General features: G+C 51.9%; 1 protein-coding gene and 1 long non-coding RNA gene across 13 annotated transcripts in view; one reads left to right on the top strand and one right to left on the bottom strand.

The window, feature by feature from the left end:
• The window catches only part of LOC102549294 (uncharacterized), a 54,572-nt gene that overhangs the window by 7,715 nt on the left and 28,645 nt on the right, over nt 1-18,212 (top strand). For 2 of the 3 annotated variants that reach the window (XR_010055680.1, XR_010055682.1), the window contains exon 1: nt 14,452-15,660. This is a non-coding gene — a long non-coding RNA (uncharacterized LOC102549294). Of the gene's footprint in view, nt 1-14,451; nt 15,661-18,212 lie in introns of those variants that run through there. The other variant, XR_010055681.1, reaches the window with a different exon arrangement.
• Rph3al (rabphilin 3A-like (without C2 domains)) overlaps nt 1,475-18,212 on the bottom strand; it is a 143,304-nt gene continuing 126,566 nt past the window's right edge. For 8 of the 10 annotated variants that reach the window (XM_039085148.2, XM_008767942.4, XM_063268370.1 and 5 more), the window contains 3 exons: nt 5,504-5,617; nt 3,666-3,812; nt 1,475-2,483 (listed from right to left, as the gene is read on the bottom strand). In XM_039085148.2, coding sequence (XP_038941076.1) covers nt 2,449-2,483; nt 3,666-3,812; nt 5,504-5,617 — 296 coding nt within the window. In that variant the 3' untranslated portion in view covers nt 1,475-2,448. Of the gene's footprint in view, nt 2,484-3,665; nt 3,813-5,503; nt 5,618-18,041; nt 18,210-18,212 lie in introns of those variants that run through there. The other 2 variants (NM_133591.2, XR_010055126.1) reach the window with 2 other exon arrangements.

Here is an 18,212-nt window from a genome sequence, read left to right on the forward strand (position 1 = left end):
AGCACGAGGGATACACTCATGCTAGTGCCCCACCTCTGGGCTCCTCCTGCCTTTTCTTGTTTCTTGCAGTCTGATCTTCAGAGGTTCTTTCTCCTATGAACTGGATGCTCTGGGGTTTTGTTTTTAGCAGACTTTGGGTGCCTTTGCCTGTTCCCAACATGTGAAGACCAAGGTTGGCTGGCTGCTCTCTGCTGCATGGGGCCTACAGGCTGGGTTCTCCCCAACTGAGAATGAGTAGAGACTTGCTGTCTGAGGATTCCTTTCTTTCTTTCTTTCTTTTTTTTTTTTTTTGGAGCTGGGGACCGAACCCAGAGCCTTGCGCTTGCTAGACAAGTGCTCTACCGCTGAGCTAAATCCCCAACCCTGTCTGAGGATTCCTTAATGCCAGGATCCATCATCGGTTCACCATAGAAACTCAAGTGTCTTGCTTTGTGCGAGGGATGGGGGAGAGTAGGCCTGGCTGTCAGGCAAAGGCTGTTTTTTGACCATTGTAGGTTTTAGCAAGGGACCTTACCCAGCCTCTGGCTGTGCTCAGCTCTCTAAACTACATCTCTAGTTCAACTCTGGCTAGCAGTTGAACCTGTTACCAGGTGTACTGTCTGGTTTTGTGTGACAACTTGACACAAGCTGGAGTTATCACAGAGAAAGGAGCTTCCCCTGAGGAAATGCCTCCATGAGATCCAGCTGTAAGGCATTTTCTCAATTAGTGATCAAGGGGGAAGGACCCAGCCCATTATGGGTGGTACCATCCCTGGGCTGGTGATCCTGGATTCTATAAGAAAGCAAGCTGAGCAAGCCAGAGGAAGCAAGCCAGTAAGAAACATCTCTCCATGGCCTCTGCATCAGCTCCTGCTTCCTGACCTGCTTGAGTTCCAGTCCTGACTTCCTTTGGTGATGAACAGCAATGTGGAAGTGTGAGCTGAATAATCCTTTCTTCCTCATCTTGCTTCTTGGTTTTGTGCAGGAATAGAAACCCTAAGACACCAGGGTGAGGGAAGGACAGTGACCAGGCCATGTGGGTCAGGAGTCTATGGGGTAGGTTGGAGAAGATCATGAAGGGATGAGGCCAGGGCTCATTCTCCAGGGAGGCTGAGGATGAAAGCATCTTCCTGTCCCATCTATTTAGTTTTCCAAATAGCTCTCGCCGCCTTCCACCCCTTTGTCTTCGTAGTTTAATGCACTCTCATTCCTTCATGTTGCATTGTGTGGGACAGAAGAAAATGACTCCTGTGCCCAGTCTATCACGTGTAGCCAGAAGTTGGTGTCTATTTAGGACCTGTTTTGATTAGCTCTTTTGTATAGATGGGCTTGATTTAGGGTTAGGGCTGGGAGGTGCATTGAGACGCTGATCTAGCTGGTTTCTCTTACTCAGGCTTTAGGGTTTCAGTGAATCAGTGCTACATATTTTAATCCATCCACTGCTATCCCAACACAGGTCAGAATGTGGGGATTGTGGTCTTTGGATGAGAGAGGCTTGGTGAAAATTCTTATGTTTATTATGTTAGTGCTGATGGCTACACATCTCAGGGAAATAGTGAAGTTTGTCTTCTGCCAGCAGCAACAGGCAAAAGGCTAATAATGGTGGTGGCCATTATTAATAATAATAATGGGAGGGATGGTGGTGGGGAAGGATGGAACTGGACTCAGGGAAGGAAGGGCATAGGACACTTCCTCACCCCCACCCCAGGGAGGGGTTTTCCAGAAGCATCTGTATTTTGAATATTTTTCACGCTTGCTCTGGCTTTAGAATTTGAAACTCCCAGGCTGGGCCAGCGAGCATGAGGCAGGGTGGGAGCTTTGTTTTCCACTGAAGAACAAAAAGCATTTTAATGTCTGAGGGGGAGCTGTGTTTCAGGGTAGAACAAAAACCCAGAGGCCAATAGGGGCTTCGGGGAAACCTCAAAGCTGGATTTAACTCAGCTCCTGGACCAGCCTCGGGGCAAATAGGACCTTGCTCTGGCCTCCGCCGCCGGTTGGAGGAATAGGGACAGCCTGGTGCTCCAGGTTTACACTGGGAATGTGGTGGGGGGAGGGGGGTGTGGGGGTGTGGGGTGGGGTTGCTCAGCTCCGCAGGGTCACACTGAGGGTTAGAGTGCGCATCATTAGTACAAAGAAAGCCCTGTGTGTCCCACCCAAACTTCAGTGCATAGAGGAAGGCCTTTCCAACCCAACCCAAGGCCCGAGCAAATCGAGATGTGACTGGGATGGGGGAGGGGCAATAAATAAAAGGTGGGGTGCTGAGTGAGATAGTAGAGAAGGCACTACAGGGTGGGGGCAAGCACGCTCGGTCCCCAAACACTGGCTTGTTGAGTTGCAGGTCAAGGTATCAGGGAGCTTGTGAGCCCTCAAGAACCTTCAGAGAGGGGCTCCGGTAGGCCGGCCCTGTTGTCTCTCTCTGAATCTTCCTCCAGAGAGTGTGCCTCAGCCCAGGGAGGTCAGCCGGCCACCTCAGTAATGGGTAGTTGCCCAGGTATGCCTTTTGCCTTTGGGAGAAAGAGAAAAAGACCACTGAGTAGTGAGTGGAGGTGACTTCTTCCCCAGTAACAGCCCAGCTTTGGAATGAGATGTGACAAGACAGGGTCTTCCTGCACCCAGGGCTGCCTGAGAACGGGGAGGGTCCAGGGCTAGCCTGGGGCAGAGAGAGCTTGGATACCAGCCAGCACTGTTCCACTGTGCTGTGTGTTCAGAAGCTTGTTCTCTGCCCCCCTGTGCTTCCGTTTGTCTGTCCAAATGAAGTGTCTTCAACACAGGGACCTCATATGCCAGGAGGAGCCTTGGACCCAGGAAGAAACACTCCCTCTTTGCCCATTCTCTGGTGCTACATAACCCCACTATTGTTACTGGACAGGGCAGACGGCTCGTGCCACGCTGTGAGGAATACTTTAGTGAGAGCAGACTGCAGCAGTCTCACGGCCTATGTCTAACTATTTACCCTCTAGCAGTGCACAGGTTTAACTGCCGAGAGTGTCAGGGCTGGGACTAGAATGCATCCTGAGGCTGTAAAGGTCCACTCCCCAGACCTGACTACTGTTTCTCCTTCCCTGTGGAACGGGGAGTGGGATGGCTAATGGGGTATACACAAGCTGCTTGAGGGGCACATCAGATGTTGTTTTATGTATGTATCTGTGGGCCTCTGGCCAGAGTTGCCTGGACTAGCTGGGGCTGGTCTTTAAAGGAGTTCGTGCCTTTTCTGTTTGCAAACAAGAAACACCCCATGTCATGATGCTCCCGTGCTGGGCCAGTGAGCACCAGACAGGGTAAGAGCATTGCTACACCTATCCCACTGGAACACCAAGGTGGACGCCTTCCCCGCCCCAATCTCCCTCCCAGGATTCAGGCTGGCATTGGCTTGTTTGGCTGTGGAGCAGGGTTCTGGAGGATAAAGACAGACCCAACTCCACTATTTCCAGCCCAGGCTGGGCCCAGCGACACCTGCCTGCAGCTGTTAGGAGCAAGGGAAGACGAACAAGTGACCCAGGAGCAGAGACGGCACCATTCTGAGTCCCTCTGGTCAAAGCTTGCCAAGATGGGTCTGTCTGACCTTTGTTCCCCACTGCCTGGCATGGAGCTCAGTAAACATGAAGGACTGAAAATGTCACGGCCACTAGGGGAGGGAGGAGGGGATGAAGCTGCTGCTGGTCAAACAGAGCCAAGGCAGTACTCACCGGATACCCTGGGCTCAGGCCGGGGTAGGGTGCCTCCCTGTGGATCTGTAGCACCTGCCCCCGTCTCACTGCCCAGGCTGCTCTGGCTGCCAGAAAGATGGCTGGGCGGTCGGGCAGGCCCCATCCTGGGTGACTCCATGCTGCCACCTGCAAGGAGACCATATGTGAATGGGGATGGAGATGTACTAAGCTCAGTCTAGCAAAAGGCTGGCCAAGTCTTTTCTGGAATTGTGGGTGGTGAGCATGGATTGTCTGCCTAGCTGCCCCCACCCACACGCCTGCCTGTTGTAGCCAGACCTCTACTCTCTGCTGATTGACCCAAGACACACTAGAGCAACAGAATGGGCTCTTCCCTAACTAACAAAGTACTGATTAGAGAATTGGCAATTAGTAGCTTTTCCTATCTTCACAGAGTGAGGGGTGAGGAGGAGGAGGAGGAATTATGTGTCTGGTAACTCGGCAAGAGGGAGAGACAGTATTAAGATGCCACCTTTAACTACTAACGACTCTTAAATCCTATACGTGTGTATTTGTGGTTTTGTGTTTAAGTGATGAAGGGGGAGGGATCAGACCCTGAGGGAGATGAGTGGAGGGGAGGGGTGAGACCCTGAGGGGGATGGGAAATAGAAGAATGCTGTGCGGCTTCTAGGAAAGCATAAGGTGGCTGGGGAAATGGCTCAGTGGATTAAAAATGGTGCTTGCCAACAAGCCTGATACTCCAGGTTTGCTCCCCAGGTCCACGTGGTGGAAGGAGAGAACTGACTCCCATAAGTTGTTCCATGACCTTTACACACACGCCATGGCCTCTAAAAGGAAGCAGCAACTGGAGGGAGGAGATCCTAAGGCATATATGTGTGAGCATGGCACCATCAAACCTAACACCTATTCAAGATGGTCCTACCCAGCTGAGAGTTGGTATGGAGGGGAGGGCACTGGATCGAGCATGGAGGAGGACGAGGAGGAGGAAGCTTGTCCTGAAACTGGGCTGATGGGCAACTTATACATTTTGCTAATGGAGCCTCTTGGGGATCCTGGTGCCAAGTCCAGGACTAGTTTTTACCACTTGGGAAACTATTAAGGAGGATTGTGAAGGCGCATCAGGATTCTGTGGGAAAGAGCATCATAAGCAACTAGTAATGTCTGCCACGGCACGGGATAGAGAGATGGGGTATAGTATGCGTGCCAGGCATTTGGCATTCTTGGCTTAGCCCAAACTTTTATTCCCAACAAGGATTCCAGTCATGATCTTAGCTCTGGGGCAGTACTTCAAGGAATTTCATTCCAGTTTAGGGCAGATACTGTAGGACTCACTCTTTACACACTAATATCAGCCTCCCCGAAACTTCCTTTGAAGGTCCTAGTTCTGACCCAGGAGGACATAAAGGAAGCTGGTGCTTTTCTCAGAAGACTATCCTTGTGTTTAAAGAGATGAAAAAAAAAACCTTCCATTTTCCTTCTCTCTGCTCCTTACTCATGGCCCAGGTTAACCTATGTCAAGAGTCACAAAATGGTCTGCTCCACCTCATTCGTATTGAGGAGGCAGTGCCAGTCAGGAGGCAATGACATATGCCAGGGTCCTCACGGCAGTTGTATGGCAGAAGGACAGTGGCTCAGGGAACTGGACTTAATTTCTGTATCTCTTTGTTGCTTACAATGTGAACTGAGCAATGCTGACCAGGGTGCTTCAGGGAGAGTGTACAAAGGGAGAGCGCCATGCTAGCCCCGCCTTATCCCTCACATACAGAGGAGCCTGGACTCGAGAAGCTGCCACCAGAGAAACCAAATGCCACTCAGCACCTCAGGGTCTAAAAACAAATAGCAGATTTCTCCACACTTACCTGAGTCCCCTCTAGGCTTGTCATATTTTGTGCCCTTGATCCCAGAGGGCATAGGTCTGTCCTCCAGGCTGGAGGAGCTGAGATCTGAGTCACTGTCACTGTCACTAGAAACCACTGGAACAGACAGAGCAGAGCAGAGGAGGTCATGATTATTTTCTCCTGCTCGGACAGAGTGGGGGCAGGGCAGGCCTTGCCTTCTTCCTGCCACCACCAAGTGACCTAGCATTTCAGTTAGCCCTTTTGTCTGGGGCATGAGAAGCTATGGAAGCCAGGGGCTCCTTCCTACCAGCTAAGGAGGATGGAACCACACATGTCCAGCACCACCAGGGAAGGCCAGCCATCTTCACGCCTCATGGCCTCCTTGTGGGCTGGATCCCTTTTGCTTGGTAGGAATGAATGGGTGACCAACTTTGATGAAGGCACGGACATTCTGAGGCCTCCGTCTGGCCGCACTGAACACCCAGGCCATGGTTTCATGGAGAAGACACTGAAGTCTCAAAAGCTTCAGGACAGTAGGGAATAGTCCTTCCCCGTCTCCCAGGCAGGAGTCTGGGGCTTGTGCCCAGGGCAGTCAGTGAGGAGGGTGGACTCCTGACACTGCAAGACTAGCTGAGGTTCCCAACCACTTAACTCTCATCAGGAGCCCAGTAGGGAGGCAGCCTGCATCTTCCTCAGCCATGCACAGTGGGGTGTCATGAACTGCAAGGAGCGAGGGCTCAGAGGGAGCTTCTCAGTGAACACCCTCTTTTCTGCACTCAACACCATATTTGGCTGGTTCATCGCCCGTGGGCGTCATAATACAGGATATATTCATCCTTCAAATGTTCTATTTTAATTTTAAGCAGGGATGTACATCCGTGTGCCAACCTTCTGAGGCGGGCCCGGGTGCTTCTCTGAGAAGGGCCCATGTGGCCCAGACTGTACCATGGCCTGTGACTCTGGTTCATGTTCTTATCAGTGGAGACGAAAGACCCCGGGAAATAGAGCTGAGAGCAGACTCTCACTAGAGTTTTTCATATCCTCCTTCTGCTTTTTTGCAGTTGGCTTGCCCACGCCTAATTCAATAGATTAAAAAAAAAAAAAGGCAAGTTGCTCCTTCAAGACTTTTATGAAATCTTGATTTTAATGAAACAGCTCTGGCCTCTTTTCTGACTCTCTTGATTAATTTACATAGCGTGTAACTGAGTTATAACAAAGATAATAAGTAGATGTGGGGTCAAAGGGAGCCAGCTCTCTGAGAGGTGACTGACTTGATGTACCACAGGGCACTGGCTTTCCTTTCAAATGTAAAGTGTGGTTTTTGGGGTGGTGGGGGTGGTGGGTGAGGTCTTCCTAGGCTCCCAGCAAGCGCATCTTCCTCCTCCCAGCTTGGGAGCCCGAGGTCCCACTGGGGGAAGAGGAGAGCAGAATTCTCTATCAAGGCTGATGACCAGGGTCCAGCCCAGCTCCAGGCTCCTTCAGGAGCTGTGTTCTGTCTCCTGACGTGAGGCACCACCAGAGGAAGTGCTGGTCACCTAGGGAAATGGATTGTAGGTATAGAGGGGGAGAAATGGGTTTTCTACCTGGTATCCTGGATCCAGAACCTTCTAGAAAGTCTTTGTGTCTTAGCTTTATGCCATCTTTTGACTGAGGGACTCAGGTCACAAAAACAAGAAGCCCAAGTCGGAGTTGGCTAAACCTCTCAACCTTCAGAGCCTTGGCTCTGGGCTCTTCAAAGCCAAGTAGCCAGTACATGGCAGGTGCTTCGTGAAGGTCTGATAATGATTTAGTGCCGCCTTGACATGCCCTGTTAGTTTTACCACCAAAATGGATTTTTTTAAAAAAAATTTTTTTAAGACAGGATGGCCTCGAATAGCTGTGTAGCCAAGGATGAGTGAGTTTTTAATCCACCTGCTTCTACTACTTGCATGTTGGGAATTTGAGTATGCCTAGATTTCTGTTTGAAGATTTATTTTTATTATGTGTGTGTGTGTACACATGCGTGCATGTGCGTGTGTGTACACATGCGTGCATGTGCGTGTGCATCTGCATGTGTGCGTGCACATCATTATGGGTATATGTGCGTGAGTGCAGGTACCCATAAAGGCCAGAAGCATTGGATCCCCCTGAAGCTGGAGTTATGGGACATCGTGAGCCACCTGAGGTGGTCTTGGGTCCTCTACAAGAGCACTATGCAGGCTTAACACAAAGCCATCTCTCCAGCCCACATCCTGCCTAGTTTTGTGATGCTGGGGCTCATATCCAGGTCTTTGTGCGTGCTAGGCAAGCACCCACTGGTTGGGTTACCTCACTAGGCCCCTTCAATCGTGGTTGCGTCTGCTGCCTCCTTACTGTGAGCACTAGACACCCTTCCTCCCTCCAAGACCGTCCTGCCTCCCACCAGGATGACTGTGACAGTCTCCTCTGCACCGTCAGGGTGTCCCAGCTGACACAGATCCCTTGAAAGGCTCCCATCATCTAGAGGACCACACCCACACTCCTGTTCACCAAGGGAAGGCCTGTGTGTACTAAGTGTTCCTGAGTGATGACTGTGCCTGCCCCTGGCTTTCCTTCCTCTGCTTCAGCCTCTTCCCCTCTTCTGTTCTTGGTCTCCCTCTTGCCACTGGCAAGACTCCAGATTTGGCCGTTGATGACACAGAACCAAGAAGAGGAGGGATAGGGCTGGGTTCATGTGCCCTTCCTGGTTCATGAGAATTGTAGGTAAGAACCCGACTTGCTTTTTTAGTTCCTTTACAGGTCTGGGCTGAATGTGAATCCACGGAGACCAGACCCTACAGACATCACTGTTACAAACACTTACGTCGTTTTTGACTCATTGTTGGGCTGACTAAACACTAACCCCTTGGGTCCTCAGACACAGGAGGCGGGAGGTGGTGGGCAGGAAGTGGGGCTGCCTGTTAAGACACCTGGAGCAAGTTCCTTTCCATTCTCCCCATTCTCCCCCCCTCCCCACTGGGACAACACAGGAACACAGGATGGCAGCTAGCTAATGCTAATGGGGGTAGGACGGTCCCTGTGAGGAGCTGGTGACTAACCTCCACCTTCGTCTCTCCATCTCTCTGGCAGGGATGGAGGTGATCTATCAATGCTTCCTGACCTGGAATGTTCCATCTCCCTTGTGGCTGATCTGGGGACTTAGGCAATTAGGAACTAGGCTTGGCTCTAAGATGCTCAGTGACACCTGCATCTCTTAATGCTATTGAACAAATGCCAAGGGGCAGGGCCAGTGGGATCAGATGTCCCAGGAGTTGGGTATGGTGTAAACCCCTGCATTCTGTCATCTGTTGTACATGTTCCGAGTGTAGACAGGGTTGATGGAGAATTGTAGTCTTTCCAAACCAGCACAGCCCTGGAGTGAGGGGTGAGCACCATATCACCTGGTGGCCAAGGATGCATGCAATGCACAAAGGTTAAAAGAAATCAGAGACGAATCCTGGAAAGCTTCCTCCAGCTACTGTCACTTGAGTTGCATCCTTTGACAGAGCCCAAAGGTTCAGCCACGGAAAAGGAGGACTGCCTCTGGTGACAATTTCACAACAGGATCACAAAGCAGGGATCAGCTGAGGAATACTCCTTTCTTTCAGACACACTGTCCCTTGCCTGGCCTCTTTGTACCCACAGTTGTAAGCTGGGCCAGGCTTGGGTGTCCTGTGTGCGCATATATGTGCATGCATGTGCTGTGCATACACAGAAGCCTGAGGTTGGTGTTGGGTGTATCGCTCTATCACTACATCTTTTCTGAGACTCGGTGGCCAGGAGATTATCAGCTCAGCAAGACTATCGGACCAGCAAGCCCCGGACCTGCCTGTCTCCCCACTCCCAGGGCGAGGTTTACCGGTGTGTATCACTGTGTCAGTTTTCTATGTGGGTGCCAGGGAGAGAGCCCAGGTCCTCAGGCTTGTGCAGCAAACACACTGCTGTCAGAACCATCTGCCCAGCCTCATGCCTGGGGATTTAAGTTGGGGTTCGGCCATAGCCATCAGGTTTATGTGCTGAAGACTCAAATCCCATGTCCAATCTGCTCTTGTAAAGCAAAAGAAGGCAGTGTTGGCTAGCAGGTGGCCACTTCCAGTCACTGGGGAAAAGACAGAGGCTTCATGTCACGTGGGCCTTGCAAATGTGTCACCAAGTTGCAGAAGCTGCTTGCAGTGGTCTCGGAGGCAGCCTTTTCTTTGCTCTGACCCTGTAATCTGGGGTAATCTGCCACCAATGTTGCTTTCCCTCTGAACGGTGACCAGGACTAGAAATCTTCTAGGGTCTAAATGAAGCGTTTAGGCTCACAAACCTTTGGCCTCTGCTCTTCCACCCTCTGCAAGTTGCTAGCCTGGAGGCAGCGTCTGGGAGTGAGCACTTGTTGCTTGTTTTTGGCCTACACTTTGGCTTTTTGACAGAGGTAGGAGAACCCTGGGAGTCTCGGATCTGAGAGCCTGCAGGAGAAGAGGTATTCTTACCCAGACTTATAGGGCTCCACCACGAGGCAGGAGTGGGAGCCTCCCCTCTAGGTTTCCTTACAGCCGGCTGCCTGACTTCCTGGTCCACTTGTTGGAGGGCCTGATCTTCCCAGGGATTTTCCCATCGTGCTGGACCCTCGACCTCAGCAGTGGCTGGGTAGCTTAGAGCTGCCTGGCCTGTTTCTCTGGGGCTGAGCTGGTTTTTTTCCCTCTCTAGTTCATTCTTGGATGGATTTGCAATTTGACTGTCACCATGGAAACTCTTGAGTTTTGGTACATGAGGCTGGTTGGGGGTGGGGTAGGAACTCTTCCTTTTTGGAAAATCTCCCTTGAATGCCTCACAGGACACATGTGGCTGCTGCTGACCTAGCTGGGATGGCTTGGGACAGGGATGAAAGGCTAGGCTCTGGGGACCTGTCTCCAGGCTCTGCTTAGCCACGACCTCTCTCCATGACCCTAGTCACCTCTTCAAGATTCATGACCAAGAGTTTTGGTCAATACCCAGCAGTTACTTATGTAGACTTAGTGTGAGGTCAGCTCAGTAGTGGACAAGCTGCTGATATCCCTGCCTGATTGAAAAGTCAGGAAACCATCTTCCCACCGGGAGCCATGCTACATCCACCTGCCCAGTGCAAAGATGGGGGCAGGCTGTGAGCTTGGGAGACCCTGGAGAGCAGTGGCTGCTCTGCTCCAAGGAGCCCAAAGTCTCCTGAAGCTATGGGAGTTAGGGAAGTAGGGAGATATTTTCCAACATCCTGCCAAGAAGCAGCAGATGGTGGGAAATTTTGCATACTAAAAACAACAAAAAATATTTTTAACGTAAAGGAAAGACAGTTAGGCCTTGGGGAGGGCAAAGGAACCCCCAATGAATCCTCCTGGGCCGCCAGACCAGCACAGCACAGATGTGGTTGGCTCTGCCAAGATGGCTTAGCCCTCATAGTCAGGAATAGGTGTATGGGTGTGTGTGTGTGTGTGTGTGTGTGTGTGTATGTCCCCGTTCAGGTGGCAGCAGGTGGGGGTCATGTGATAAGGTGACCCTGAAGCACAGGCTTGGGTTTGTGTCATTTTCCAGTTGTGCACCCTTAGGCTGTTTTCTTTACCTATCTATGCTCGGCGGAGCCATGGGTGAATGATGGCTCCCTCTGTAGTGGCTGTGAGCATTCAACGAAGAACAAGGACATGCATCATGGGCTCATGTCCTCTAGCATGGGGCTTGTTTCTTTGCTCTGGGCCCAGCCTACATCACTGGGCGGGGCTGACTCTTCTAACGGAGTGTGGTGGCTCCAGCCGTGGTTCACAGGCTGAGGAGAGTGTCTGATGCACTTAGAGCATGGTTAGAGGCTGGGCTGGCATTCATGTCCATCTTTGGCTGAGGTCCTTGCTCTCTCACCAGAGTATACATGGCATGCTCCTGTCTCACCTAATGACTTTAAACTCTCCTCCCCAGTCAGCTGACTCATTCCTTTCTCCACATGGGCCCTGCATCAGAGAGGCTGTCTCACGCATGCCCACTGTTTTGGTTTGAACCCTGGTTCTGCTTTGGATACCTCTGGGCAAATATCATACCCTAGACCTCAATTTGTCTCATCTGTGAAATGGACAGGAAGGAGGGAAGAGAGAAAGACGGAAAACTGTCCAGCAAGATGAGATTCAGCAGGGGAAAAGACCAAACACTACACAAGCTGATAAGATTTTCAAAAACCAGAGTTCAACATAATGCCCAGGAATCTCTTCAATTTGTTTCTACTTCCCAGAGTCCTCTGCACCAGGAGCAGAGGGAGCCCACCCACCTGGCTGCCTCCACTTCCTGTTTTTCCTGCTTTGGCCTCCTCTCCCTGCCTGGAGCTACCCAAGGGAAGGCCACCTTATGACCCAAATCCATCTCCTTCCAAGCCTGCCTAGCCCTAGATAAAGTCACTTGCTAACTGCACTCTGAGCCGTGCAGGGCAGTGAGGTCAGTATGGGGATAGGTAGTTCACCAGGCCAGCAGAACAGGTGATGGCAGAGCCCCAGCCAGGCACCTCTCATCTGTCTTCCTGGAGGGACACTCAGATAACCTCAGCCTGGGCAGGCACTGGGGTAGAGGGTGGAAAGTTGCCACAGACTGGGATAAATAGCTCTGAGGGGAGTGTTCTGCTCTTGAGGGTAGGAGAAGAGAGCAGTGGCCTCATCCTCTGGTTTGTCCTCAGAGCTCCAGCCAGAACTGAGGATGGCCCAAAGCTAGGGGAACCTGTCCTTCCAGGAATGGGTCCACTGGCAGTCAGAAGAGGCTCCATGTCTACCTGTCTTTCCTTGGGACCAGGTGACAGGAGTCATGGTATGCTTCCAACCTGTCCTAGTGTGTAGTCAGGGACAGGCACAGGATCTAGGTACTTTCCTTTCCTGACACTCTTCAAGGCTGCCCCTAGAGGCTCTGAGGATGACCCCAGGTGGGAAGAGGCAACAGGGAAGCACAGTGCTGAATGACAAGTCAGATCCAGGGCTCGGAGGGGTCCAAGTGCTGGCTTATTCATGAACATCGATTTTAATTTTCTCTCCTTCGGGCTCACAGACAGATAGGAGGCACCAGCTAATGAAGACAAATTCACAGATCAATAAAGATGTGGTCGCCGGTGTGAAAACCCTCTGGTCCCCTAACCACAAATGAGGAGCTCTGGGTAGTAGGAGGAGGGATGTTAAGAACTGCTCCCTGAGAGAGAACAGGACATACAGAGCAGGGTAGAGTGTGACAGTGTGGGAGAGACAGTGTTTGGGGAGAGGTCAGAGAGGGCTTCCTGGAAGAGGAGGGATTTACAAATTAACACCATTTAAGCAGGCACAGGAGTAGGCTTGGGGTAGGCCAGGCCTCCCCGACAGTGCAGGGAAAGCCGCAACTTAGCAATGGGCTCTTTGGAGGATCAGGAAGCCCTTAGGAGGAAGCCCCTGAGGGAAAGGGGGTAAACTGGTTTGTGTAGGCTCTGGCTTCTGGCGGACACACACAAAATGAGGGAGCCTGTGTGTTCTGCGCTCCTTGGCTGACAGGTGACATGAGCCTTTGTTTCCTCCCGACTTGAACTTTTACCTCTCTCATGGCTTTGAAAATGGTCTCCTTGAGGCTGGTAAGATGGCTCAGTGGATTAAAGGTGCTTGCCACAAACCTGCCAGTCTGAGTTAGAAGAGAACCCGCTCCCGCCAGTTGTCCTCTGACCTCCAACTGACCCCATCCCCTGGAATAAATTAATGAGGATAAAGAAATCTGGATCTGACTGTGACTTCTCAAAATCCTCCTGCCTTAGCTGCCTAAGAGCTGGGCTCGCGGGTGTGCCCCAGTCTGTATACTCTGTCTCTATCCCTCCAAGTCTCACTGTCACAGTTTTCCATCCAGAGGAGCCTCAGACCCAGGATGTCTGTGTTCAGAGACTGGCAAGAGGATGGGCTAGCTGCCTGCCTGGCTCTGATGGGCCCTCGTCTCTGCCATGCTCCTGGGAGGAGTGAGGAATCAGCTGGGGACCTTCTGCAACGTCACCCTTGCCCTGGCATGGACAGGCTGTCCAGGGAGGGAGCAGTGTATAGCAGAGCCAGCACTTTTATCCCCAGAGTGGATTGGAATCAGGCAGGGTGGGAGCCCAGATCCGCTCACTTCACCCACACTCCCAAAGGCTGTTCAGTCCGGAGTGTGTGGGATGAAGTTGTAGGTTTAAGCAGCAAGGCAGGTGGGCAGCGGCAGAGGGTCACGCTGTACTGTGTACAAAGAGCTCAGCCCAGCAGCCCCCTGGGGCAGTGCTGCGCCCCCTTGGCTGCACTTGAGTCAGACATAGCTTCCAGGAGGGCAAGGCACCTCAAGATCTCACCTTGCATATGGAATTGGCTAATCCCCTGAGGCTGTCATTGGATTTGGGCAAATTAGAGGTGACAGCCATGCCCCTAACCTTTGTGGTGTGGCTAATGAGGGCCTTCTGCTCTGGGAAATCAATTTCTAAGCCAGCACAGACATTGGGACAGGCAGGGGCTTCTGTGAGGAGGGGGAGGCATGGAGCGGGGACTCTTCCCTGTGTAAGGTTCCTTCCTGTTTTGAGACTGCTGCTCAGCATAACCAAGGGCTTAAAGGCAGGATGAGGCCACAAGCCTGGGCCTTCCTTTTAAAGCAGATCCACAGTCATGGCTACTCAAGAACAGCGGCCTCTGTATCTCTGAGAGCTACAGGAGATGCAGTTTCTAGAACACTGCAGGCATTTCCTGTCCCCTCTGTGCTGAGACTACTACACACGCTGCTTGGACTCTGTACCCGGCATCCCCTGTTGCAGGGGCAGTCAAGGCAGACAGTCTGCCTCTTCCCTTGTAGGCCCTCTTCTCTGCCACGCTCCAGGAGGGAGTGGGTATCCGCTCATGATGTTCCAGACACAGAGTCCCACACAGACCCCACACCATATGCAAAGCCCAAATCTGCAGCAGCTACCGCTGGGATCTGTAGCAGCACCGATGCACAGGACAAAACTAATGGCCCTTTGCTGGGTCTGGTGGAAAAGTAGCCAGAGAGGGCTTGAGAACCACAGCACCCCTACACACACACACACACACACACACAAAAAGTAGCCAGAGAGGGCTTGAGAACCACAGCACCCCTACACACACACACACACACGCACAGTGCCTCTTCCCTAGCCTTTGATATCCAATTCCTCCCACAGCCCAGACAAACTATGACTTTCTTGTACTTATTTTCTTTACCAAGGTGGTGGCGATCCTGCACTACAAAGACCAGGGTCAAACACTTGGAAGTGCCTGTGGGACCAACAGTGCCTTCTCAGGTGGCTCACACTGACTCCTCGTCCTCTCTCTAATTGGTCCTTCTTGGTCTGTGTGCCCTTGTGTACGTTTGGTAGCTTCTGCTGTCTTTACATAAAAAAACAACAACAAAACAAAAAACCCTAGTTACCTTCCACAGCATCTCCAGACCATAAAGCCCCTGCAAGGAGTAAAATGAGCAGAGATGGGACAGGGTGGCGATGTTGGTAAAGGGACTGCAAGACAGCGTGTTCTGAGCACTTAGCACAGTGTGAGGTGGAACTGGGCAATCAGATTAGGCTTTGGAGGCAGTATGGGGGGCTGTGGGGAGAGTGTGTGTGTGTGTGCGCGTGTGTGTGCGCGCGTGTGTACGTGTGCATGTGTGTACTGACACAGTCTTTCCTGTGTAGCTGGCCTCCCTGAACAATCTGCACATTACTTCCTGTTTGGAATTCCTCAGTTAGGGCTCCTTCCTTTGGCGGGGTCCTTGAACTCTAAGATGAGATGACTAGGGGAGAGGAGACACTGTTCCAGCCCCTCCTCCATCGTCCTCAGGGGAACACAACATTCCACAACAAGGCTTTCTTTCTCAGGAGCCCACAGGCTCTAAGAGGTGTGTCCTAAGGCTAGCTGGGGGAGCCCAGGCTGGCAGGCCCGGGAGATGGCTATGCAGTCTCCTCTATGCTCACAGCAGGCACAGGGCCACTATGAGCAAGGGCCATGTGTGAGAATTAGCTATAGGGACTCACATGTGACAGCCTGGGCCCTGCCTTCCACTACAGTGAGCTAGGTGGCCGATGTGAGGAGCCCCAGGACGTCCACTTGTTTTTCTTGCAACAAGTGCATCATTCTTCTGTTTTCTTTCTTTACACAGAGACATGGATACCAGAAGAATTTCTCTTTTTCCTTCACGGATGCAAGCTTGGGCCTGGTGTATGCAAGGTAAGCAGTCGACCGCTGAGTTGCACCCTAGATCTCCCTTCTTAGTAATGATGTACAGCAACACTGAAAGACTGTGAGAGACAACAGAGAAGGCTGGGGACTGTGGCAAACCAGAGAACACTCCATCAGTGAAATGGGAAGCTGCTGCTGTCTGAGAGGGCGGTATTGGCAGACCTTCTGATTTTTTAAGAGAGAAGCCAGAACTCCATTTTCTTTTCAGAGTGAGGGTTCTTTGCAGTTTAAAAAAAAAATTGACAGTGAATTTTAAGCAGCCAGCCAGATCGGGTCACCTGCTTCACCAGATTGTGACCTATAATATAGGCAGAGTCTCAGCTCCCAAGGACAGGTGGCATCCTCCCTCCTAACATGGACCCCCTTCCTGCTCTGCTTTGCCTCCTTCTATTGGCTACAGGCAGTGGGGGCCCCAGCACCCAACACATCCTCCTGGGTAGCCTGGATGCTGTGGGGGACCTCAGGTACCTGCACCAGCTGACGTGACACAAATGGACAATTCAGAGTCCAAGGAGGAAGCGTGTGTGTGTGTGTGTGTGTGTGTGTGTGTGTGTGCGCGCGCGCGCACGCGAGCACACGCGTGCACATACGCTCTAAGGAGCTTCCAAAATGCTGATTTCTTGGGAACAGAGAAGGGAAGGAGGCATAGCAACAGCTGGCTCTGGGCAGTGAGCAATCCTGTCTGAAAATAAAACATGTTACAATCCACAACCGAGGCTCATTAAGAATGAATGGATTGGCGGGTATAAATAGCTTGCTGCATTAAGTCAGGAAGCGGCATATGCACTCGATGGAAAATCAGTGACTACGGAACCTGCTTATTAGCTCAGTCGGCTACCGCTCTGTGCTAACAAGACAGAGGTCACAGGTTCAAAGTCTACATGGGCCTTGTGGCTTTCCCAGCCTCAGGCCAGAGTTACCTCCCACCCTAAGGCTGCTGCTAACATGGGGCGCCCCATGTTAGCATAACACTAAACACACTAGTAGCCCATAGTTAGAGTCTCCTGGTTTCTGGTGCAAAAGACCCCTCACTGTAATGTCCAGGTTCCACTAGAATGCTCTCACTGACGGGGAACTCATTCCCCTGTCAGATACCAAGTACTCAGTTCTGTGGCTGAATGGTAATTAATTAGAAGACACTGGCTGGGCCATCCATTATGTCTAATGGTGCCCGGATGCTAAAAGGGTGCTCTGAGCAGAAATGAGTACAGACAGGCAGAATCGCTCTGCCCACCCCTCCTTTGCCACAAGACCTCTCCTCTTCAGCAGCCTAGCAACAACCCCCTCACTTGGAAAGGCCTCTGAGCCATCGGACAGGGCCAAGCCAGCTATGTGCTGATGGAGACAAGGGCTCTGCCATGTGCTACACTCATGAGGAAGAGCCTGGGTCCACAGCCCTCGGTGCAGCCAGCAGCCTACGGCAGCCTACGTGACCTTGTACAGCTTTCCCGTCTCATCCATCAGCAAGAGTCAATTTCACCGTCTGCAGCTGCCCTGAGCTTCAAATGAGATAATGACCATGAATCACAGGGTGCCCTGGACCGGCCAGTGCCGCTCCAATGACTTGGCTTCTCTAGGAGGTGCTGGCCCCATGGGGAGACTAGGTCAGCTGGGGGATAACTGGGTAAGAGCCTCCCCTGATAAACCTCTGCAGAGCAGCTGGGCCAGACTGCTCCCCCACAATGGAACCCCGATGCTTGCTTCCCCAGGGAGGCAGAGTCCTCGAGGTTCAGTTCAGGATCTTGAAAACATTGCTTAAAACCTAGTAGCTGGTGAAGCGATATCAAAACCCCACTTTTTTTTTTCTTGCAAGTTACCCAAGTGGAACAAATCCAAAATCCTGAAGTACTTTCTGGGGCAGATCTTGAAGGTAACTAGTGTATCATCTAGAAAGAAATGCCTATCTCAGGAGGACCAGGGCAGGAGGGAGGAGGAGGCAGGAGACCGGAGAGACAGGCTGTGACCTAGGCTTTCTAGAGAGGAGACATATTAGCCTGTGAGCTTCAGAGAGCTTGAGGCAGATGTAGCTGCACCGAGCCCTGGCCTTTCTGCTGTCGGCCATCTGTAAGGGGATGGAGAGGTAGAGGGTATGTATACCCTGTGTGTGGGGAAGGAAGGGTAGGCCCTGACAAGGGGTCAATGAGCCCCCAGTATTAGTTTACCACTTGAAACCAGGTGGCACACAAGGCTGGCTTTACCTGACCCTGAGGCTGCCCTAGGCCCTGCTGTTCCTTGAAGCCTCCTGGGGCAAGAGCCAGTGTCTCACCGTGGATGAGCCTTCCTAAGGTCGCTAACTGACATCCTTGCCATAAATCAGTACCCAAGACCCAGAGGAATAAAAATGGAGCAAACTGAGGAGATCAGCCTACCTGTCCCACAGCTCTCCTTAGGAACCCAGAGGGCAGGGCTGCGCCTCCTTCATCCTGAATGTTTTCAATGACGGACTGACTGGTTTGGAGACAGGGTTTCACGGTGGTGCTCAGGCTGGCCTTGAACTCTATGCTCAAATGATCCTCTTGCCCCAGCCTCCTGAGTGCCTA

Source organism: Rattus norvegicus, chromosome 10, assembly GCF_036323735.1.
Source record: "Rattus norvegicus strain BN/NHsdMcwi chromosome 10, GRCr8, whole genome shotgun sequence".
NCBI lineage: Eukaryota > Metazoa > Chordata > Mammalia > Rodentia > Muridae > Rattus > Rattus norvegicus.